This window comes from Anastrepha obliqua, chromosome 3 (genome assembly GCF_027943255.1).
Source record: "Anastrepha obliqua isolate idAnaObli1 chromosome 3, idAnaObli1_1.0, whole genome shotgun sequence".
Classification (NCBI taxonomy): Eukaryota; Metazoa; Arthropoda; class Insecta; order Diptera; family Tephritidae; genus Anastrepha; species Anastrepha obliqua.
Window position 1 is genome coordinate 65,339,104 of NC_072894.1, and position 25,350 is coordinate 65,364,453.

General features: G+C 40.4%; 1 protein-coding gene across 10 annotated transcripts; it reads left to right on the forward strand.

The window, feature by feature from the left end:
• LOC129242761 (PHD finger protein rhinoceros-like) lies at window positions 1-24,969 on the forward strand. 10 transcript variants are annotated; one of them, XM_054879590.1, is made up of 9 exons: window positions 1-146; window positions 1,074-1,887; window positions 1,954-2,005; window positions 2,246-2,755; window positions 2,867-3,061; window positions 3,128-3,344; window positions 4,861-5,050; window positions 5,159-5,715; window positions 12,591-24,969. In XM_054879590.1, exons 4-9 carry the CDS (start codon window positions 2,286-2,288, stop codon window positions 22,947-22,949), a joined length of 11,988 nt encoding a protein of 3,995 aa, XP_054735565.1. In that variant the 5' UTR covers window positions 1-146; window positions 1,074-1,887; window positions 1,954-2,005; window positions 2,246-2,285; the 3' UTR covers window positions 22,950-24,969. The 10 variants fall into 10 exon arrangements, with proteins under 10 accessions (XP_054735565.1, XP_054735559.1, XP_054735560.1 ...); XM_054879584.1 differs by having other exon boundaries at window positions 1,074-1,474; window positions 1,537-1,887; window positions 1,954-2,755; XM_054879585.1 differs by having other exon boundaries at window positions 1,018-1,887; window positions 1,954-2,755.
• The last annotated feature ends 381 nt before the right edge of the window (window positions 24,970-25,350 follow it).

The following is a 25,350-nucleotide window of genomic DNA, read 5'->3' on the forward strand; positions in this document are numbered from 1 at the left end:
TGGAGTGTCGAAAAATTAATAATGGCGACGACGTCTTGTAAATATAAAAGAAATTGAAGAAAAGCAATTTCTACGGTGCGAATTGATCGAAGGTATCGCGAAATATAAAAACTAAAGTAAAGATGCGCATTGCGCACTACAAAATGGTAATAATTGTGTGCATAGTGAACGAAAATGAGTTCGACGATAAATTGCGGCGGCAAAAGTTAATTTTCTTAGCTTTCGAAGACAGCTATTCGCAAAAAAGGAACAAGTAGGAAACGGCACCAACATAGAAAATGTATTGTGCTAAGTTGGAAAAATGGCTTCTTATTAGCTGAAATTTATTTGTGTAGCAAAAAAGTGGAATTTGATGCTCTAATTTAATAGTGGGTGCAAGATTCCGTATAAAATAATTTTCATGTCGTGGATATATTGCATGTACTCGATACGAGCAAAAATTTACCATTTAATTTTACCAAAAGATATAGTTGCATATCGGCTATCCCATTCACTCACACGTGTATATGAATGGTTCGTGGGCGACGACTAGTGCGCTAAATGTGGTTTTGCAGTGTATTTAGTTTTGCAATTGCGAGAAATTCGCCTTGTGATACTGCTGCCATCTGTTGGCGTTAAAGTATATTCCGCTGGATTTCCCGGCGAATTGGAGAAAGGCACGGTTAAACGAATATGTGGAGAAAAAACAAAAACAGTGTAAACTATTAGTTTATTTGCATGTAATTAATTTAACAGAATTTTTGATTAAAATATGGCAATAAATGGTAAAAGGGAGGATCACATTAGGCGGCTGTGTGATCCGCCTCATTGTGATTCTCCTTTTGAGTTTTTCCTTGTAATCCTTGTGCGCTGCGCTTCCAAAGTAGAGTGCGTAAAGTGGAAATTGAACGGTGAACCATTTATTTGCGCCGTAAGCAAGAATGAGAGAGTGAGTTTGTGAGAGTGAGAAAGAGGTAGAAGTCATTCGAAGAGATGAATAGCAAAGAGCAGAAACGTAGTGCAAGACAAAATTAAAAGCGCAGAGATTTATTAAAAAAATTAAGTTTTTATATATTTTACTTCTTCTAAATAAGAAAAATGAGGGAAGTTTGAAAAATAGAACTTGAAGACATTTTATTAGGAAATATCCCATTAGAGGGAAACTAAGAATACCAGACGTTTGAAAAAGAATAAATCTATAAGGTATTTTCCAAAGTGCAAGGAAACCTAAAAAACAAAGAAGACATACACAAAATACACACTGCGAAAGCTGATGCACAATAAAGGCGGAAACTATTTTAAAGGAAGGCGATGAATCGAAAATGCGAATGGGAATAATTGCGTCAAAAATAATATAAACTAATTACCATTAGAAGTAATAAGCAGTTAAACTGGACACTTATTACTAGTAACGTATCGACCAAAAGGCGGATGCTTTTGAATGTCCTAAAATTGTCATCATTGCTACAGAATATATCAACGCACCATTTATGTGGTATTAGTCAACAACACTATTATCTTGCAGTACCTTTGTAAATACTAACGCCATTCTTGTAGAATTCAAGTGGGCGGGGCGTGTGAAATACACATCTCCAGCTTTGTCGGTGCAGTGTCTCAAATTCAGCAAAGTGGCGCGATACGGGTACGGACAAGCAGCGTCTCGCTCCATGTTTTCCCGACGCTTGCGACGACGTGTACGAGAATTAACGGCCCGCCAGCATCGTACGTGCATACGTAAAGTGGCTAAAATTCCGAATCCCAACGCTAAAATATTGTCACGGCCCCTTGCAATAAAAGTGTGGTCGAGTGTGGGGTTAGCACAATTACTACCATATCCTCATTATCAGCAGAAACTAAAGCCACTCCAAAGGCAGCTTTTGGTTAGCCTTTTAAGGATTTAAGCATGTAGTGAGTACACTTGTTGATACCAATGCCAAAATTTCAATTTAAAGCAATTAAAATTCTTAATTTCAGGTCTGATTCTAAATAAAATAATATAATAGTGCAAAAGAGAACACATTCAAAGGTATAATAGTGCTTATCCAATCATAATTAAAAAGTCAGCAAATACACTTTAGTGCATAAAACAATCAGAATTCAAAAAAAAACTGCACCATTTACTAAAAGTCACTTAACCAAATAGAAAATCACAACCAAATTATTTAATGTTTTGCTTAAATACGGCAAATAAGCGGGTGTGAAAAGTGGCAAAAAGAATTATTCTCCTAAAATACGTAAAACGTAGGGTAATTTGTTTTTTCTTAAGGTCACTTGAGCGAATAGAAATTAACTGTTACCAATGAAATATGTCACAAAGAGGTAAACGCGGTAATCATCAACATCATCAACGACTCGACGTTGAACCACAACCTCCGCCAACAAAACGGCGTAAAGGTCGGCCGCCTAATGGAGGTGGTGGAAGTAATGGTAGTGGCAGTGGCGGCAGTGGCGGCGGCGGAGTTGGAAACGGACTTAATGGCAACAGTGGCGGCGCAAACGGTGGCAGCCATAGTGGAAGCATAGCAGGTGGTGTACCCTCAAACCTGCCTTATACCGTGTCTTCTATAAGCAATAGTAATGCCGAAAATGAGCAAAACAGTGTGGTAGCTTTGGTACCCGACGAAATGTCTGCATTAGCTTCCACAAGCGCTAAAGTAGCTGCCAGCCAGGGATCCTCTTCCTCAGCGGCAGCATGGCAACCGCGCTCCGTGGCTGATATTAAAATTTCAAGTATTTACAATCGAAGTTCAACAGAGGCGCCGGCTGAACTCTATCGGTATGTATGAAATAAAGATCAACTTAATTTTATCTAATTACAGTTGTTCATATAATAAAAAAGAATTTCAAATATTTTCAACATAATACACATATAATTTTTTACCTGCAGCAAGGATCTCATAAGCGCAATGAAATTGCCGGATTCAGAGCCTTTGGCTAATTTCGAGTATCTTGTAGTGAATGATCAATGGAAGCAAGAGTGGGAAAAAGGTGTGCAGGTGCCTGTAAATCCCGACTCTTTGCCAGAGCCAACTGTTTACGTGCTGCCAGAACCAATAGTGCCGCCTGCGCATGACTTCAAACTGTAAGATGAAATTAAATTTAAATCATATGCACTTCTAAAAATAAAATATTTATGATATATTTATAGTCCCAAAAATCGCTTCCTGCGCATAACCAAAGACGATACCTACTCGAGTGAGTTACATTGTCTGACAAATGTGGTTGCGCAAGCAGAGAATACATGTGCCTATGACATTGATCCAGTCGATGAAGCTTGGCTGCAATTACTCAACTCTGATCGTGCACAGTACGGTGCCTATTCTATTACGGAGACGCAATTTGAGCGCGTCATTGAAGAATTAGAGGTGTGTATTTGATTCTTTTACATTTGTAAATATAATTTACCGTACTACCACTTTCAAAACACACGAATCCTACCTTTCTTCCCAAATTAGGACACGGTCCATTAAAGAGAAAATATATATCTTTTTTTTAATTCAGACCGCCTTTTCATTTATTTTTGGGAATATGAGATGAAAATTTACTCTAAGTTTACATATATTTTGCTTGTGGCTTTTACTGAATAGATAACCAAACATGCAATTGCAAAAATTAAATTCAGGCTTAGTTTCTTATTTTATTACAAATTTTAGACACATTTACTTGTGCATAAGGGTATTATAATTTTGTTCACATAACGGGTGTACGTAACAGCATAAAAGAATCGAGATAGATACAAACATAGGGCGGGCCTTCTAACTTTCGAAACTTGAAATAGCTTTAAAAACTACTAATTTTTTTCAATGTGGCCTATTTTATTGAAAAGTGCAATCCTTGCGGATCGTCGTAAAAAGCTTGTAGTCGGTGAATGCTTGTAGTTTTTAAGGTTCAGGCTTCTTATCCATTTAAAAGTGTCCATCAACGTAGCATTTTAAATATCGTGTCTTTAATTAATTTGTATGTCCCGGCGTGTCAGTAGTTTACTAATATTTATGAAGACCACTTTTTTGACCCCCGTTTCATGCACCCGTTTCACAAATTCTATCGAATTCAGAACGTAATTTTCATGCAGGTTCGGCAGGTGAATCACCATTTTTCAAGTAAATAATTTTTCCCAACGTTCAAGTGTAAATCGCCCCATTCAAATGTAACCTGATGTTAACCGAAATCGATCGATACCCACTCCAACTTCCCATATAACGGCAATTTCTGCAAACAAACAAAAACAATAAACGAAAACTACTTATATTTGGTACAGAATATGAACCAAAGGAAATATTTGATACAGAATATGACACAAGACAAATTTTGAAAAAACCCACTTATAGCTAAATACGTGTACCCCGATAACTACTTAATAAAACTTAGTTCACATGTTGCTTCCCATCTCAGTTATTTTTATTTTATCTGCGTCTGTCCGTCCGTCTGTTGTTACAAGCTATAACTTGAAAATTAACAAATAACCCAAATTAAAAATGTTCGCGGTTATATAAGCCTGGGTCCGGAACGAATTTTTCATTTCCTTACTTGTTAGACATGCTAATTAAAGCAAAAAGTGGTATTGAATACGAAAGATTTGTGAAAAAACGTTTACACATTTTTCGCGCGAATTTTCATAATAAATCGAGGTGCCATAATTAGGGCAGAAGGGTAGGATTATTAATTTTATAATTTTGAAAGGTTAATTTATTGAGAATAAAACGAAACCATAAACAATAGAGATCCGAAAAAAAGTCACGAACTTTGAGATGGAAATATTTACCAAAAAAACAAAAAAAACATAAGACAAAAGCAGAATTAAGTAGGTAGTGCGGTTAACAATGTAGACTATCAAAATATGTACATATGTATATCTAAATGTGTATGGTTTTAAATATGTAGATCCGATGTTGGGAGCAAATACAGGTAATCCTGAAAAATGAGGAAGGTCTTGGTATTGAGTATGATGAAAATGTCATATGCGACGTGTGCCGATCTCCCGATTCTGAGGAAGCAAACGAAATGGTATTCTGTGATAATTGCAATATTTGCGTACATCAGGCATGTTATGGTATTACAGCGATTCCATCAGGTTTGTAATCTATCGTCTTAAATAATCTTCATTATAATTTCGTTTGCCTAATTCTGTGGCATGTAAATTAATGAAATGCTAATTATTTTCGTACTTAACTTCTAATAGGACAATGGCTTTGTCGGACGTGTTCGATGGGTATTAAACCGGATTGCGTGCTTTGTCCGAATAAGGGAGGCGCAATGAAATCAACAAAATCAGGCAAACATTGGGCGCATGTTTCCTGTGCACTATGGATACCTGAAGTAAGCATTGGTTGTGTTGATCGCATGGAACCCATTACCAAGATTTCGAGCATTCCATCGAGTCGTTGGGCCCTTGTTTGCATACTGTGTCGAGCACGCGTTGGTGCATGCATACAGTGTTCAGTGAAAACCTGTAAGACCGCCTACCACGTGACTTGCGCATTTCAGCATGGCCTTGAGATGCGTGCAATTATTGAGGAGGGTAACGCGGAGGATGGTGTTAAACTGCGTTCCTATTGTCAAAAGCACAGCGTTAGTAAGGGCAAAAAAGAGGGCAGCGGAACGCATGCCAGCAGCACAAATAAACTTAACAGTACACATGGTGCAGCTAATGAGGAGGACGATTGTCGGCGACGAAAGAGTCGTAAATCAGATATGACTTCGGAGGAGCGTAATCAAGCGCGGGCTCAACGTTTGCAGGTAAGTGCCGCTGCCGCTCCGAGCTATTTGAATCAATATTTATCTGGCTTTGTTTATAAAATTTTATAATTGTGAAGCCACTAAGGAGGGAAGTGACAGATTTTTTAAGGAGAATAGATGTAAATTGTAACTAATTAATAGTCAGAATTGAAAAATAAGAAATTATCGAAAACAAGCAAAAAATAACTTGGTAATTAGAAATTCACTCTTATTATGGTAATCGGCAGAGTGTTGCGGTGGGAGTTGTGCTCGATCCGATGGTTGTCGGTGGTATGGTAAATGATCAATAACGCAGTGTGCGGATTGAAATGCATTCTATCCTCGCTTCGAAGATATTGTTCTATTTAGCATCCGCAACTTTAAAAATTTTAGAAGCTGATGGAATTTTGTAGAATTCCGCTTTTCATTGAGGATATCAGATTTCCGCACATGACCTTTGGTATTTTCTTCCATTCCTGCTCTATTCTGGACCCATGGTTGCTCCAAAGTTGTTGGTTTCAGTGCCATAACTCTTCTCTTAATTGCCGTTATATTGGTTAAGTTCCCGGAACAGATTGATAACGGCAAGCTTTCCAGATATGACATGATTTCAAATTTCGGTAAAAGAGGCCTTCAAATTGCCTTTTATTTGGACAGCTGGCCGAACTCCAAGCTTGCATCGATAACCCCATACCAAAGCACGAACTTCACCGTCTTTCTAGTGAATTTTCTTACCAGTTTTTTGTTAGGATGACGTCATACATAAGTTCTACCATCAGACCCGCTCACTCCAAATCACAGTATTCCAAAAAGGCCGAAGGATTTAATGTTGCTTCTGTTGAACGTAAATCATTTTTGCGATTGTCATGAGAAACTTTCGGTTTCTTTAAAATTCACGTCTCCTGAGGATGTTCTCTAAAAGCCTCTGTTTGCTAGCCATGCACCAACCCGGCAGTTGTTCTCATTCCGAAAGAAATAAAGACCGATGGTGCCGCCAGTGCTCTATGAACTGCGCGAGCAGATTTATTTTTCAAAGTGAATTTCCAACTTCATTTGGAAGCGATAAACGATTCATGATGACTTGTCAAACTTATGACATCGAAATTCAAAGTTAGAATATGTTTTTGCTAAAAAAAATTTACATACAAAATTTTAGTTTCCGTTATGAAAAATCATATTTTTTGATTTATTTACTTATGACAGCGTAGGCCTATCTTAAAATTTAATAAATAATTTTTACAATAAATTATCTAGTACTTATTCGCGGCCGCCGTAGCTGAATGGGCTGGTGCGTTACTACCATTCCGAATTCACAGAGAGAACGTATGTTCGAATCTCTGTGAAACATCAAAACTAAGAAAAACATTTTTCTAATAGCGGTCGCGCCTCGGCAGCCAATGGCAAACCTCCGAGTGTATTTCTGCCATGAAAAAGCTCCTCATAAAAATATCTGCCGTTCGGAATCGACTTGAAATATATATATATATATATAGTACTTATAACTACAGTTTTACAGTATTCATAAAGTCTGTTCTACACCTATTTTTTCACAAGTTCTTATTTCATTTGACCTGTATTTAAAATCTTTATAAAAAACGATCGGGTTGCCTTAAAATCATTATTATCTTCGTGCGTTAAAATTGTACGTTGTATTTATACATACAGTCTGTCTAATAGAAGCGCGACCGCCATAACTTAAACCATTTTACTAATTCGATTCTACTAAACTGCTTAAGATATTTGCTATAGGCAATATATTCAATAAAATCTTCGAGACATACTTTCAGCTAATTTCTGCGCAAGTTGTTTGACTATCCATTTGTTTCCTTTGAGTTTCTGCTTAACTTCACTGATGCCAAAAATTTTCAATAGGGTTGGCTTCAGGGGACTGTGAAGGGTAATCTAATATTTCAATCCCATTTTCATGTTTCAACTATACGCACCCTCGGCTTCGACGCTTGGGGTCGTTGTCTTCTTGTAAAATCTAAGGTTGATTAGTACTTCAAACATCTTCGCAGCTGATAGTAATAATGCGTTTTAGTAAATTTTTTCACCAAAACTGCATTCAAGATATCGGTAAACGAAAATAAACGGCCAAATACTTTTCCGGAAAAGCAGCCCCAAACGTGAACCTTAACTGGATGCTTAACAGCTCGTTTAAGTTAACGATTATCAGCGGTACACCACGATCGACATATGCAACTATTCGCCTAATAGGAAGATTCAACCGCAAATATAATATTATGTATGCCCAATTCCGTTATGAATTTGCCTTAGCTCATGAAAGTATTTTCATTGTAATGAGAGCAGCGATTTTTTCAATGTGGTCCGGAATTTTAGATCTTCTGCATTTCCTTGTAGCAGACATCTTGTAATACGTCTGCGTCTTTTGCGAATCTAAGTAAACTTTGGCGCTCTATCCACGAGAGGTATTCTAACTTCTCATATTGTAAAGCTCCCATTTTAATCTGGTTCTAGCTAATGCATGGAAAAAACATAGAAGGTGTTCTAGCGTTTCCCTCTTTTTAAGTTCATTGCAAAATCGGCAGCTGTCGTTGTTTGTAATTTCGATCTTGCATGCGTGCGCCGCTAGCCAATTGCTAGCCTGTCAGCATACCTACGATAGTTCTGCTTTCTTTTCTAGGCAGAGCTAGTACGAATCGGACGTATTTATCTGCACTCTGTGTACACATGATTTTCGCGGTTTTGCAAGTGGATAGATTATTCCACCTCCTATCTATCCGTATTTTCATGTCCGCAGCCATGTCTTTGTATACCGTATTTAAAGGTTTCAGTATGTCGTTTTCTTGTTTGAATTGTCTGTAAACAGCGCTTTTGGCAATCTTATCTACAATTTCGTTTCCTGCAATGCCCTTATGTCCGTGTACCCAATAGATATGCAACCGTCTGTCTGCAGCTAATCTCTATATGGCTTCCCTGCTTTTTAGAACATTTTTAGATGAAATTTCATATGAGTATTGCTTTTACCGCAGCTTGGCTGTCATCGTATATATTTATTTTGGAGTTGCTTGATGTCTTTGCTATTTCCGCAGCCTTACCTACAGCAAAGATTTCTGCTTGAAATATACCCAACTTTTTCTTAAAACTGTTTCATTTTACACAACGATAAGTTCGGCTTTGTAACAAAGAAATACATGACAAATACTCATTTATTTTGTTTTATTTATGTTAAGCTTAGGGGCCTACTTCCACATGGCCATTTACCTGGGCTATCTATCGGTTTGCATTTTTGTCAGTGCAGATGTAAAATTATCTTGATATCTGCATTATCCGGAAACAATTTTATTTTAAAACCTTTTCTGCGTTGACGTTATGTACATAAGGAATGGTATAGGAGTTAATATAGAACCTTGCGACAATGCGACTGGAGCTTCGTTAGATATGAAAAAAAATATTATAGCTTTGCATTTTCTATCTATTAAGTAACTTTGAAACCACTTTAGTTCGGTTTGTAGTATTTATTTTGTATGTAGTATTAATTTTTTGTATAAACATTTCGTGGTTCACGGTTTCGAAAGCTCTTTTTAGTTCTAGAAAACTTGTAACTATTCAGCTCTTCTTTTCCTCACCATATTCAAAACAGTGTCACAAGAGCCGTGTGTTCCCACGTTTCCACGACAGTCGGTTCTATGTTACCGACCCGGGTTTATATCCGCGTCGCCCGGGTTAGGCCCGACCTCGTCAATAATTGGACCTTTCATCACGACAATGCGTCGGCGCACATCACCTTCTGCACCTCTGCATTGGCCAAGATGGGGGTTCCGGTGCTTCCCCACCCTCCCTACAGCCCAGACCTGTCCCCTCCGGACTTCTTCTTGTTCCCGCGCCTGAAAAGAAAGCTGAAGGGGAGGCGTTTCGACTCCATCGAGGCGATCCAAAAAGCTGTGACAGCCAAATTGAACGCGATTCCGGCGGATGAGTTTAAAAAATTTTCCCTGCAGTGGGAGGACCGCTACCAGCGATGTATTGACGCTCAAGGGTCCTATTTTGAAGAATATTAGTTGTATAAGCCAAAAGGTTTAATCAAACCCTGTATGTAAGGACTGTCACTACAGCAGTATTCCCCAAACATGTATGGGGAATTTTTAAGCTGCTACAGCACCAACAACAGTGTTGTTTTCTGAATTGCGATTACTCCTTATTTGTTAAGTGGGTTTTTGGTAGTGGTGGTATTTTACTAACTTGGTTTTTATAATCGTTTCCATTATTTTTTCGTCGTATGGAACTGTATTTATAGGTCGAAATTAATCTGGTTTATGTGAGTTTTTCACGCTTTCGATTGTTATTATTGTCGCAATGCCGACTTCCATGCTTTCATTTATAATTTTTGCATAAAAATATGCTGTGTATTCAATTGAATCTTCAAAGCACACTTTCATTGCCTTATTATAATACCAGATAATATCAGATGATACTTGAGTGAATTTGCGTTGTTGTTGGATTTACAAAAATAAAATGACGAACAACTGTTAAGTAACGAAGCAACGAGCTTGGACTTGCACCGATTGCCGATACTGAATTCGATAGAAAACATTTTTTAACTAATAAATTTATATAAAATTTAATATTGACAGATTTATATAAATCTAAATAATATAATATACAAATGTTTTGTATTGGTTTCAATCGCAAATAAACTTCTTCTTCAATCTAATGCAAGTTAACACCTTACGAGAAATTTGTTGCCATATGGCAACATTAAAAAAAAGCACTTAACAAAAAAAAATAAAAAAAATAAAATTTATTTGTATTGTTATTGGTCCTAAAATAAATACTCAGACAAAAATTTGGATTTTTTGGATGGCGCAATAAAAAGATGTAGCGAAAGGGTTAAAAGCAGAATTTAGTGCACTTATTAAAAATGCTGTTTAAATTATCGAAGTTTAATCAATAACCGCTGTGTCCACCATGATTGTCAATGACTTTTTGTATTCGATTTGGCATAGAATTGAGAATCTTATATCAGGTTTCTGTGTGTTCTTTGATTTTTTTGCCATAAATCATTCTTATATTCGAATGTTTCCATTTCTTATTTAAATCTACCCAAAGGTTTCCAAAGCGGTCTAGGTCGGGTGACTGGCTTGACCAATCCATAACTTTAAAATTATTTTGTAAAAACCATTCACGTACTAACATCGAGGAGTGTTTTGAGCCACCGAAATGGCATATTTGCCTGAGGTAGCGTCATCTCTTGAAGCGTGCTCTCGTAAATAAATTTGTTCATTTTATTTGTTATGAGATGAATACTCCATGCCAAGAGAAGCATCAGCGAATCATTATGTTGCTGCAACCGCGATTGACTTTTCGTTTTGGGAATCGCGGTGAGAACTCTTGTCCTTTAGGACGTCTTGTATTTCGCCCAGCATCATTTACAAATAAATTTATCTATATTTATACAATTTTTTCACACCGTCTGGTCCACATTACGACTTGTGTTTTTGCGCAAAACTTTTCCTCTTCCTTAAATTTGATTGTTTCTTTACGAGCTACTCTACCTGGTAGGTTTATGTTGTACAATCGACGCCGTACATTTTTCGCTGATACTACGTTATTGATTTCAGCTGTAATGGCCTTTGATGACTTAAAAGGATCCCTCTCGGCTAGAGTCACAATTAAATTATCAGTATTGTAAGTCGTTTTCTTTTTGCCACCACGTCGTTCTGTGGTTTTTTTGGGCTTAAGGGCATGTACAACAAAATGTTTGGATCGTCCAAGTGGGTCAGCGATAAATTTGTACTTTTGTTTTGTTTTCGAAGATTAACAACAAGTCTCCGCTCATAAACTGTGCAATGCTGCGCACAACCTATCTTCCAAAGAGGTTCATATTCATTATTAGTTATTAAATGAAGTGTCTAATTCACTACTTACGTTACATTTAATATTTTTCACTTAATTAGTTAAAATGCAAGAGTTATCCGCAAAGTACCTATTTTAGTGGCCACGCTGAATTACACAATGAAGCAGTTATGCCATTTGTAAAAGGAAAAATTTCAATAATAGCTTTAAATTTTTCCGAGCAAGAATAAAGGCAGCGTACCTATTTATAGTTCGGGTTGTCATGGTTCAAATTGCAATGTTTTTGCAGCTATTTGACCTAGTAGTTTTATGAGATATTGTATATCGTCCTGGGAACTTCGTTAGTAATAGAACCCAATGTTTAAAGCGCTGGCGCTGTCCTGTTGAATTGCATATTGAATATTGCCTAAGTCCATATCTAATTCAAGCCATACAAAATTTGTTATCATGTCACGATAACGTCCACCGTTTATCGTAACAGCGTTAACGATACTATTTTCGAGGAAGTACATTCCTATGACTCCGCCAGCCTTAACAGTCTCGTGAATTTTCAATACCGTAAAAGCGACAATTGTACTTGTCCACGTTTCCGTTCAATTGAAAATTTGCCTCGTTCCCTTTTTTCTGAACGACCATTTAACGTTTGGATCATTTTTACGCGTTGTTCAACTGAGTATCGCTCCATGATTAAGCTTGCTAAGGATTTTAATACCAATTATCTGGAAAAAAAATCAATGTATCACAAATAATTATTGTTCGGTATTTTTTTCTGCACTTTGCTTTAATAAAAAGATTTTGTTATATAATATTATTAACTTTACCATAATATTACATCCATAATTAATAATATATCCATAATAATAATTATTATATAGTTACTATGGAGTCACTAAAATTAGGATAATGCTGTTCGCTTGTGTAGTATGCTTGTTGTTGCATACACGGGTGTAAATGTCAAAGGTTATCTGGAAGAATATTTTTAACCAACACTTTATTGGCAAATGCCTCGAATTAATTCTATTTTATTTTATATTGTTCAATAATATAATTTCAATTTATCTACAATTTCATATTCACAGGAAGTTGAGGCGGAGTTCGATAAGCATGTCAACATTAAGGACATCAGTTGCCATTTATTCGATGTGGATGATGATGCCATCGAATCAATTTACAATTACTGGAAGCTTAAACGCAAATCCCGTCATAATCGTGCTCTGATCCCACCCAAATCTGAAGACGTAGAGATGATAGCCCGTAAGCAGGAGCAACAGGATCTCGAAAATCACAAGTTGGTCGTGCACTTACGTCAGGACTTGGAGCGTGTAAGAAATCTTTGCTATATGGTTAGTAGGCGTGAAAAACTTTCACGATCACTCTTTAAGCTGCGAGAGCAGGTGTTTTATAAGCAAATTTCAGTGCTTAGCGATGAGAATTTGCGGGAAGGTGGTAGTGGTGTTTCCAATGTGCCCAGTGCGGCGATTGATGCTAATATTGATGATAGCTTCAAAAACGCCGTAATTTATGCTAATGATGGTCCAACGCTGTACGATAGGTTTTATTCATCGAATAGCGGTGAAAGTATTCCAGCACAGTATCAAAATATTAACTTCATTTTAGAGAAGCTTATAGGTAGTGTGAAAGGAAGTAAGGGAACCGGCAGAGGGGCCGGTGCGCGCACATCTACATCACCGACAAAACGGAAAACGACACAAAGTTCAGCGACGACAGGGGCAAGCAATGCAACCGCGAATTCAAACTCGACGTTTGCACCTACTTCGGCAGGTAGCAGTCGTGCAAATAGTAATAAGCTTTCGCCAAATAAGAAAGTAAACAATGGTGCAATAGCAATGACACAAGCGAGCAGTGTGGGAGTGCCGACATCAGCAACAATAGTGGGTAATGAAAAGCAGGTAAATTCTAGTCGCCGCATCTCAACCGGCGATCATGGTGGTGGTGGAACGGCAATTGGACCTGCGACGATCACAGCGGTGTCGGAGAAAGGTCGTGCTTCAGTTGCCAAAACAAATACACTCGGCCATTCGGCGACGAATATCAGATCGACGACAGCGGACCCACGTTCTCGTGGTTCAAAAAGTGGCAATGTTGGTGCAAGAAAAATCACAGCTAAAATATTGGCAAATAACTCCGATGGTAGTAGCCATACGACTAATAACAATTCGTCAGGGAGTTCATCCTCCGGTGATGATGACTCGTCATCGGAGGAAGAAGGAACGTCAACCGATTCGGGCAGTTCTGGTTCCGATGATGAATCAGACTCTGGCTCATGCACATCTGCATCGACATCAAGTGCAGGCAGCGAGGCGCAATCCGTTAGAGCAACGGCAGCAGCAGCTTCGCGAAAATTATCACCTACCAAACCAAGCGCAACAACTGCCGCTGCGACAGTTTCGAATCAAAATCAGAAGAAGCAAACTTATGCGCGATCCGTGGAATTGCGGCAGAAACAGAGAAGAAAAAGTGGTAGCAATATCACCGCTGCCACGGGAGCGGGACGAGCCGAGGATGCAGCAACAACAGTGTTGTCCAGCTCAAGTGATGACGAACAGGATAACCAATCAGTACCTGCCAAACACCAACAACAGCAACAGCAATCTAAGTCAACAAAGCAAAACAATATTAGTCCGAAAAAGTCTACTAGCCTCAGCACAACAAGTACAGCCGCGGCAGCAGTGTCAGGGGCACAAACAACAGCAACTACAACGACCACAGCAAATCGTGGACGAGACTTCCTATCACAGATGGCCAAACAGTTGCAACAGGAGAAGGGCTCTGAGAGTACATCCAGCGATGAAAGTGAGGAGCTGTTGCCACTAAAGGCTGCCGATAGAAATGCCAACGGAGCGAGCAGTGCAGCAGTATCAACTACTGTCGTATCATCGATTTTGACGGGGCGCATGGCGTCGACCGTGCAACAAATATATTCTGATTCTGAGAGTATTTCTGGTGGCGAGGCCGATAAAGATGAACGAGCTGTAGAAAGTAATGTGAGTGACTCACAAAATCAACAAACCATACGCACGAAGGCGGCACTAAAGGAGTTTACATTGCAACAACAACAACAGTCATCTACAGCATTGAGTAACCGCGGAAAGAAGGTGTCGTCGTTAAAATCGACAAGTACACAAAGGACAATTGAAAGAAAGTCAGATAAAAGATTGTCAAGTGGCAGCGGCTTAAATAAGTCAACAACCGAAGCTCAAAGTCGAGGGAAAAAGGCCAGTGCAGCGGCTATTGAGCGGCAAAATAAGCTAACGGCAGATTTGTTGGTCGTACCACAGCGACAGGCGGCAAAGAAGGCATCTGAAAATATGCGTTCGACAAGCATTTATACGACTTCTGTGTTAGTAACGGCTGGTTCTGCGAGTACATTATTCCCCACAGAGCGTGATACGGCAGAAAAGGCGAAAGATCAGCGTTCAGATAAAGAAAGCGAGAGATCAAGGAGAGATCAAAAGGATATTGGCACGAAGAATGAGGATAAAGCAGAAAAGTTTCGTTCAAAGGATAAAAACCTTAGCAGTGGTGGTATAAAGACTACAGAATCCGAGTTAAAAGAAAAAGAAAGAGAAAAGGAACGAAATAAAGAAAAAGAAAAAGAAAAAGAAAAAGAGAAGGAGAGGGGAACAGGGAAGCGCGGCCGACCACCGAAGACAACGCGTGACTCAGAAACCATTGCTAGAGCCATATCAGCACAGAAGGACGGCGAACAAGTTTCTAAAAATGACTCCTGTTCTCCGAATCGAGCTCGAAGGGATGATAAGAATGTCGGAAAAACTGTAGAACAGCATAATGCCAAATCTGTACCCACAAGTGCGGACAGAAGTGAACGTATTTCCATAGATCACAACATGGCTGATGCTATAAAGTCTGGCGTGCCAACGACGCTGAAAGCTAATGACCTGAAAGGGAATAATATTCTTGTAGCATATGTGCCCCAGAGGCAAGCTGCTAAAAAAGCAGCTGAACAACTTAAGAGCAGTGGCAAACCTCCTGCTGTAAGTGAAACGACGCAGGATGATAAGGATCGCTTGGAACGCAGTGAAAAGGAAAGCAAATTAAGAACACCCGAGAGTCGTATTGCACGTATGCCGCCTTTACGACGCATGTCCATGCGTGAGAGTACTTCCATAGCTTTAAAAGAAACTGTAACGCCTAAGACACCCACAAGTAGCCGACGACGCTCTAAGGATACATCTGTCGAAACAACATCACAACAACAGCAACAAACTCCAACGAAGAAAACAATAGTGGCAACGGCATTGTCGGAATCTTCAAGTTCTGGTACAGATGGTAGCACCAGCTCATCATCTTCGGGTGGTAGTACCGGTAGCGGTAGCAGTAGTGACTCGAGTGATGCAGAAAGCGATGCTGTTGCTGAGGGAGAAGAACGTCTTACCCGCGCATCTGCAGCTAATAAGCGTTCTCCGCGTAAATCGATTGACAAACCGCCAGCTGTGACTCGACAGAACTCATCCTCGAATATCACCACTCAAGGCGCAGTTGCCGCTACAAAGTCGCCCAAGAGCACCCCTCAAAAGCAACTGCGACGTAATATTAGTAATACTAGCAGCAGTAGTGGCAACGTAGTCGCACCAGATGAGTCTGCGCCAGAAATTAAACAGCATAAATTGACTAAGCGTAAATTATCCTTGGATGATAAGGCAAAGAAGCCAGCAACACTTAAGGCTACTGATTTTGCTATTGTTGTAGACGATGATGATGAAAGAGCTCCACCAACACAACTCAATTCGATGCGTACACGCGCAATGCGTCGTTCAAAATCAGGCCCATCCTCCCCTCCTCATTCATCGCAATCGACGACTGATCCAGATAAAAAATTCGAACAAAAGGTCCAATCAAAGTCACCGAAGACAGGGTCTTCAACTTCTGATCGCATATCTGAGAGCGACAGTGAAAAGAATAAAACCGTATTAACTTTAACAGAGGAAATAACGCAACGCAAGGCTTCAAACAGCAATTCTAACAGCTCCACCGCAGCAAGTCAACAGGGAAATAGTAAAAATCAGAACAAAAATCAAGGTGCCTTGGATAAACTATTAAATAAATTAGAGCAAGAGGCAAGCAAAAGTTCGACATTCAATGCAGTTGACTCTGTGGCACCACTGCCGGTATCACTGCTCCCAACAAATATTGTTGTAGAAAAAACAGATACCAAAGAAAGAACGCCTACTCCAATTTTACCAGTCATAGATATTTCATCCATTCCTCCACCTAAGCCTCTAAAAATTATCATTGACACGAAAAATGAAAGCGGTGAAGTACCAATGGATATTGATGAAGAGCTAACCACGGCACCTACTCATACCACGTTACCATCAAGCAAGATTTGTGAACTGGAGGATCTGGATGAGCGACCACCAGCAGCCCCCATGCCCGCCTCGCCCCCATCTGCAACATCAGTGTCAGATGATGAGCTTTCTAATGCTTCAAATGAACAGAATTGCGTTACTGGTGGCCGAAGACGACGACGTGTACATCGAAGGCATCGACGAACGCGACCTGGAAGTCCCCCCCTGTCACCGGAAGAGGAACATACACATCACACACAGCATCTGCTTAACGAGATGGAGCTGTTGCGAGAGCTCGAAGAGGAACGCAAAATGGCAGCGAACGCTAGCAAATACTCAGCGTCATCTTCGTCACCAGCAGTGGCAGTTATAGCGCCCGAACCTCCGGAGATTATTGAATTGGACTCAAATTCAAACTCGACAGGTAGCGACCGACTCAAACAGCAGCAGCAACAACAAACCACGCAACAACAACAAACTCAGCAAATAAACTCAACACAGCAGGACCAACAAAATCAATTGGATTTAGCTGGACAACTTGCAAAAGTTTCATCGGTACCACAAACTCCTGCCTCACCTTCGTCCTCTCCCGCTCTAGTGGTAGACATATCTGGCGGAACGCCGCTACAGAAAACAAATAACGAAAGTGGCATAAGTGTACCACCAGCACCTCTTAGCATTTCATTGCATGAATCTCAAACTAATATGGACGAAAATTCCCAAGGTACTTTGAATATAACCGAATTGAATTGTAGTAATAGCCGACATCAACCTATTGTGGACACGATACTCGATATGGAGGATAATGTACATCAAAAGCAACGTCAGCAACACCAAAATTCATTCGCAAGTGCTTTGCTTAGTGCAGCATCTTCATTTTCAGCGAATGTGGACGCTGATTCGGTACTAGACGAACCAGCAGATGGTTTAAGCCTTTTGGGTACATCATCTAAAGAGTTAACCGAGGAAGATAGTTTCCTTGCAACGCGAAATCTGGTTGAAAAACTTCGCAAAAAGCGTATTCGTACCGATGAACCCAAAGAAGCCGACTTACTTAAGCCTCCTCCTACTCCAGCAATACCCTCAGTGTTTCCATTCCACAATGCTGCCGATCCAGAAGACATTATTCACGTGCAAAAAGAAAATGCCGCAGCAGCAGAGGCAGCGGCAGCTGAGGCAAACAATATCCTCTTTGTCGGTGAAAGTGGTAAAGGTAGCAGTGGACCATTGCAACCTCAGGAGCCACAGAATATTGGTGACATAACAAAGAGCAGCACTATTGGTGTTCCACCTGCGACGGTAACGACAACTTCTGGCGCATACACTCGAACACCTCACTCGGTAGCCACAACGCCTAATGTTACTCCCAACTCCAATGCTTCCATGAGCGCAATGAATGTTACCGCTAGCACCAACATGTCAAATAGTAACAACAGCAATACCAACCTCAGTGGGCTAACATACGTTGAGCCGGTGGTAAGCTTCATGGAAAAAACTGTTGCGGCTGACATTTGTAATGCGCCGATTTCGCCTCTACAACAGCAGCAGCAACAACAACAAACAGGGAACTATGCACAGGTGGAGCAAAGACAGCCACAGCCGCCGGATGTGTCAGAGATAACATCGTTCCTGGAAAAAGAACTCTCCAACAAACCAAATAACAAGGAAAGCGCTGGAAGCAATTTTAATAAACTGCCAAATGCTACAGGAGGAAGTGCCAATGAGGTTCCCGAAGCCCCAGATTTTGTAGACTTGCACGCCGCGGCGGCGAAGGATAATATTGATTTTACTACAGCTAATCGCGTTGGAGGCAACAATAATAAATTGGTGGTTGATTGTGACTATGATGAGAATACCCGTATGCAATCTCCCTATGCGTTGCGTGCCACTCGCCTCTGGAATGAGAATGAGATGATTGCGGCACGACGCTCTTCATCTCCAAGCTCAGTGTCAGAATCGAATGATCAGACGAGTGCAATGGAAATGCAACAACAGCAGCAGCAACACTTACAACAAGTGGGCCACACAATGCAACAACAACAACCAACGTCTCATCTTCAGTCTAAAGATTTGGTCAATAATGCACTGAATGTTCAAGGAGGAGGAATACAACAACCAACAGTTGCGCAAAACTGCAGCAAAGGTTACTTTAATAGGGTTGATTCATACGACATGCCATTTACCCATTCTCAGCAGCAACCGACGCAGCAACAGTCACCTCTGGTTAATGGTATTGATTCAATAATGAATTACAATCAGGGGTATAATCAACAGCAAACAACACCCACGCATACAACACAGCAGCAACAACAACAACAAACAACGCCGAATCAAAGTAATAACCAATACAACGGCGGGTCTGTGAGCCTTTTCCACAATACTCAAACTACCTTGCCGGTAATGAATCAAATGCCTTTTGCTCCTAATTCTGCAGTTGGCGCTATGTATCCTACATCCTCGAACATGAGTGGTAATATTCCCATGTCAACGGCAACTTCGCAACAGCAACAGCAGCCGACAAACGATGTGGGAATATATAGCATACGCGCTAATGATCCCAATTCAGCGGGCTCAAATAACACCATATCTGGTGCAGCTCCCCAAACGCAATATGGTGCCGCTGCTTTTACGTCATCAACACACAACTTAGCGTTGACTGCGGCCATAGTTGGCACACCGGGCGGGCCATCATTGCTTGATCACCATTCTCCGCACCAGCAGCAGCATGCCATGCACGCACAACAGTCTGCTGTGCCACAGCAACAACCACAAGCTGCCCAATACGGCATGAGTGTGCCGCCCGATAATGGTGCAGCATCCAGTTTGTATAATCAAATGATAATGCCCGTGCAGACTTCAAATCAGCAGCAGCACCAATCGCAAACGCCGCAAAATTCATCACCCACTAAGGAGTCGCCATCTAAGCGCTCGTCATCGCGCTACAATCAGCAACAACAACAAACGCCTCGCAACTCGCACAAGTCTCCTCAAATACAGCACAAATCGCCTGGTAAATCGCCACGTCAAATGGAACTGCTTAGCAAACAGCTACAATTGCAGCAGCAGCAGCAGCAACAACAACAACAACCGCCGCCACAACAGCAACAAGCTCTTACCGAATTTACAAACATTCCACAGAAACCGCCACCGCCACCACCAAAATATGATCCAATGACGCATACGCTGGCGGGCAAACCACGTCAGCGCGCACCACGTGGTACTGGTGCTGGCTCGCGCGGTCGTGGACGTGGTCGAGGTAGAGGACGTGGCAGTAGCGCTGCTAACACAGTTATACCGCTGCCGCCGCAGATGCAGCACGATGGCAACACACATTACGTGAACAATCTGGTCGGCACACCCTTCGAATTCAATTATGATGAGGATCTGACCACACCGGGCGTCGAGAACTTGCAGTCGTTGCGCGATCGTCGACGTTCGTTTGACGCCCGCTGTAATCAGCAAGCGACTATGTCGCATCCACATCACCAAACAACGTCCGACACACAAAAATATACCAGCCCATCTGCGTATGGCAGTTGCAAGGTGCGCGGTGCTGGCGCCGGCATAGCAAATTCTGCCACTGCTGGTAGCTTGGTGAACTGCAACAATAGTGGCAGTAACAACCGCAATACATCGCATCTAGCGGATGCGCTTAAAGTGAACAATACCACTACGTGCGACCACTCCAATACTCAGCAATCTCTTTTACATTCCATTGTGCAGCCGGTGTTGCCGGGTCCGGTGGACATGCGCACTTATAATGTCTACGAGGCATCCGCGTCGCAAGAGACGTACAACAATAATTTGCTGAGCGATTTCGATTCTGGAGCTGCAGAGCAAACACTTCCTGAATTCGACGAAGAAGATGAGAAGGAGTTCCAGTCAGCTTTGCGTGCTACCGGATCAACTATCTCCACAAAGCAATTAACGCCAGCTTCGAGTGTCCATAATTCCGCTTCAGCTAATGTCAGTGTCAATGCTAATGTGACAGCAACAAGTCTTATTGGAAATTCGAGCACTATGACATCGCTAAGTGAAGTAGGCGCTGCCGGTAGCCTTTCGAATGCCTGTTCAACATCGGTGATTTCGGATCTGGTTATTACGGCTGATTTGCAGACCTCTATGGAGACTACTTCCGAGGAAGTCTCAATTGATTCGGACACGACGCTCACCACTAAAGCTTCGCTTTCCGACTCGCGCAACCAGCTTAAATTAAAGATCAAGGGGCCACTTGCCTGCCCTGATAGCAGCTATAACTACATCTCGTCAAGCACTTCAATAGGGGTACATACTACCAGCGCAACGCAGGTCGCTGCCGGAATTGTGCAAACATCAGTGATCGCTGCAAATGTGGTGGGCGGTACCTCAGTAGGGGGCGGAGGCATGAACTCGCGACGCATGCGTAAAAAAGAGTTACTCAGTCTTTATGTTGTACAAAAAGACACTCATGTGGATGATTCGTCTGGAGGGTTACCGCCTACTGAGGTAGGTTTGACCAATACTGTGGACAGCTTACGTAAAGGCGATGGCTTGTGCGGTACACTGGATGAATATGGTAGTGAGTTGGGACTTGCAGGGAGCTCGAAGCGGTCTAAGAAAAATTCAGGTCGTGAACTGCGATCAATGGATGCAGCTAGTGATTTAACCGACAATGGTGCAGCATTGGGAAATGACGGGCGTCGACGAAGTGCCTGTTCATCGGGCAGCACAGACGAACGTGGTGGGAAAACTGGAGCAGCATCGAGTGCAGGGAAGAGACGCGGACGAAGCAAAACGGTTGAGGGATCCGAAGATGAGCCCGCACCGAAATTGAAGATCAAAATACGTGGCCTGGCCGACGGAAGTGTGAGTGCAACAACGATAAGTGGCAATTCCACATTCGACAATAGTTACCAGTATGATATGTCGCGGCGCATGGTAGCCTGCCCTCCCAAGAAACGACTGACTTCAAACTACACACCGCACACTTTCGAAGATTATCGTCGTGAATCAATGAACTATCGCAAAATAATTATGCAAGATTTTGGCGAAGACGATGATGAACGCACAAGACGTGGTGCCGGTAGTAGCGTTTTAGATACTTCGGTGTTGCCACCAACCAAAAAACCAAAGTCTTCCAAACCGAAGAAAGACAAGAAAGAAAAAAGGCGTAATAAGGAAAAACAAACATCTCCAGCCACAGCAACAGTTATTGAAAATATGGCGAGTGCGTCACCAGGTGAAGCGCCAAAGCTAATTATACGCTTCGGTAAACGAAAAACCGATGCACCGGAGATTACGGAGCGACCCGCCTCTGAGGAAGCCACGGCGACACCACTAGTGACCGCTGCACCAATTCGTTTGAAATTGGCCCGAGCTTCTGATGGTGATGGGTATGTTATTGGACACAAAAAGAAAAAGGAGAAGCGTTCTCTAACATCCACTTCTACACCAACGTCAACACCTGCCTCAACTCCAGGTGGCAACACAAATTTTACACCCTTAGCGACAGCGACTCCTTCGTCAGCCCACACCACGCCTCCAACCAAAACTATTAGGGATTTAACTGGGGACGATTCTGCCAATTACAATTGCAATGTAAGCGGTGAGCGTACGACTCCAAACGTAGTCGCAATGCTAAATAATTTTGGTGCCGTTAATGCCGGTGGCGGTATTAGTAATCAAGAGGAAACGGATCCGCTTGCCTCTACGCCGAAAGAGGCGAGCACACCGTCTCCGCGACTGGTGATTGACACTTGCAAGGGTGTTGATGTACACGATTCCAATACAGCTAGTTCCTTAGTCGAGGCTATGTCGGTAAGCACAGGCATTGGTGGCGAAACTGGCAATTTGGGTAGTGCCTTTGAGCCCATTGCACCTCTATCGGTTAACTGCAATGAGCACAGTAGCGGCAATAGCAACAGCCACAGTCATAGCGCTAGCAGCAGCAGTAGCGGTACTAGCGCCAGCGGGAGTAGCATAAGTGGTGGCAGCCTAAATAGTGGCAACAATACAGCAAATAACAATAACAACAACAACAATAGTAGCAGTAATAGTCACAATAACAATAATAATAACAACAGTAACAGTGGTTTACTTCCATTAAACAAAGACTGCGAAGTCAGATGATAATCACGAAATTGGTCCCCACATAGTCATTAGCGGCTTTAGTGGGCGCCATAGTTATAATTAGATAGTATGTAGTCGATTGAAAAGTGGGCGCATGTGCAAAGGAACACGTTTACATAGGGACAATGAGACGATTACTCGCCAGAAGGGTAGGGAAACGTACAGATTTTGCGTTGGAGCGTTATATTTTTAACATTATTAAAATTTCACTTTTGTATGATTTTAGGAAAAAACGTGTAATAGGCCAACATTTTATTAATTGTTCAAAACACATACACGCATTGTTTTATTTAATTCGAAAAACTTGATTTTAAAAATTATATTTTTATTATGTTGAATATTCTATATTTTTAACTTGACTGAGGCACCACTCCGCCTAGCCATTTTGTATTACAAAAACAGCAAATGGAAGTCGTGAAGTTTCGTAGAATTCAAATGCTTTAAAAAAGATATTTGTCGTAAACTACAAATAATAATGTCCCATCTTTATGCGACAAAAAAAAAACATAAATATTAATATGTATATTTTTAGGTTGAATTATTTTATTAGAAAAATTATTTTTATATTTATTGAGCAATTTATTGCAGAAAATGCTCATGTATGCTTTATTTTGTGATGAGTGAAAATTTACTTTGTATTGAACTATTCCGTGACGTGTTATTCCAAAAGCAAAACATTGTACATTAAAACTTGTATATTATGTCCTATATTGTTGTAAATAATTCAGTTAAAAGTCCAGCACCAGATACATGTGTATATACATGGCTGTCATTAATAAGTAAACAAACGAATTTTGTTACCTCAAATCCATATGTTTCGTTGTTCATTTTCAGAAACTAGAGAGTAACAATTTTTTTCGAAAATCCTATTTTTAAATGGTAAAGATAAGGAAAAAAATTGAATGAGTTAAAAAGTAGTTAATGGCCGCAATGGCCGCCATTATTTTGTGACATTCTTGCTAATCGCATCGGTAAAGAAAGCACATGCAACATTTTCTACACATCTCTGGGGAAGCCGGTTAAATCTCTAATGTTAGACTCTTCAATTCAACCACATTTCGTGGGCCTTTTGCACTTATACGAGTTTTAAGCCGTGATAGATCTGGGCTTTGGGTGGGCCACTCCAAAATATTAATATTGTTTTCAGCAAAGTATTTTGGAGCAATTTTGGCTTTATGTATAGCTGTTAAACTATTAATTATTAAAACATTATCTGCATATAAGTTAATCCGCTTTTGCTGATTTATTTTATTTATATATATAAATTTTTTCGTATAAACCGACCGTGCTTTCCTATTTCACACGACCTTCAGAAAATGTCTGTCGCACAAATATTTTTTATTCTTTTATCTGTTTTTTCTGTTGTAATTTTTTAGTTGCTCTTGCGAATATCTACGCCCGCGTCTATTATTTTTAAAGGTTTTTTTATCACTTGGCATATGCCAGCTGGTATTTTATTCAACAATTTTGCAATACTTCTGTGAGTTTACCCTTTTTCGTGTAGTTTGATTACAGCTTTTCGTTTCTTTGTGGCTAGACGCGCACAATTTGCCTTGTTTTTAATCGAAAATATTAATTGTACTAAACATTTTTTGTATTTTACGTAAAAAAGTTTACATTAACAGTTTGAAATGAAAGTAACAAATTTATGAATTTATTATTTGTAAAAAATCCGCAACACCAATAGTTTATAACAGACCGTTATGTCTGCAGCAATGTAGTGCAACGCCAAAGCGATGAGCTGGTTTACTTATTTTTGACAACCTCTGTAAATACGCTAATGAAGCTTTCTCACTAACACCTGCCTTTTTATATGTATTGTATATTTTCGAAAAATTGTTTTATCACATTCGGAAGAAAAAATGGCCTTTCCCGAGTGTATTTAGATCCTTAAATTTATCTTTTCAGTAGTAAACTGTTTTGGAAAATATTCTCATAAGTTCCGTTTTAACTTTAGATTGGACTGAACAAATATTTAATTTGACTGAGGTAGTTTAAGCCTTCATTGGCATTTTCTTATTAAAATCAAGGGTACATATATTTCCTCCTGGGTACATATGAAATTTCATTGTTTACTGGTATTGGATAGTAATGCGTATGGCTAGACACACACAAATTTCGGAGGATTTTATTTTTCACATAATCGAATGCAGGTTTTATTATAGGTTTTAGATCATTTTTTATTTTATTTGTTATAAACTAAAAAGAAATCACACCGAAGGGGTTACACAAATGATTCACGTGTAGCTATAATTATTGCGCTGGCATAACAAAATTTTACCATCTATTTTTTAGAATACAAATTTTAAAACACCAAGAATGTATATTTTGGGCTTTATGGCGCTCCCTCAATCTCTAATTTCAAATTAAATGACATTTAAACGCGCTGTTGTAATATATT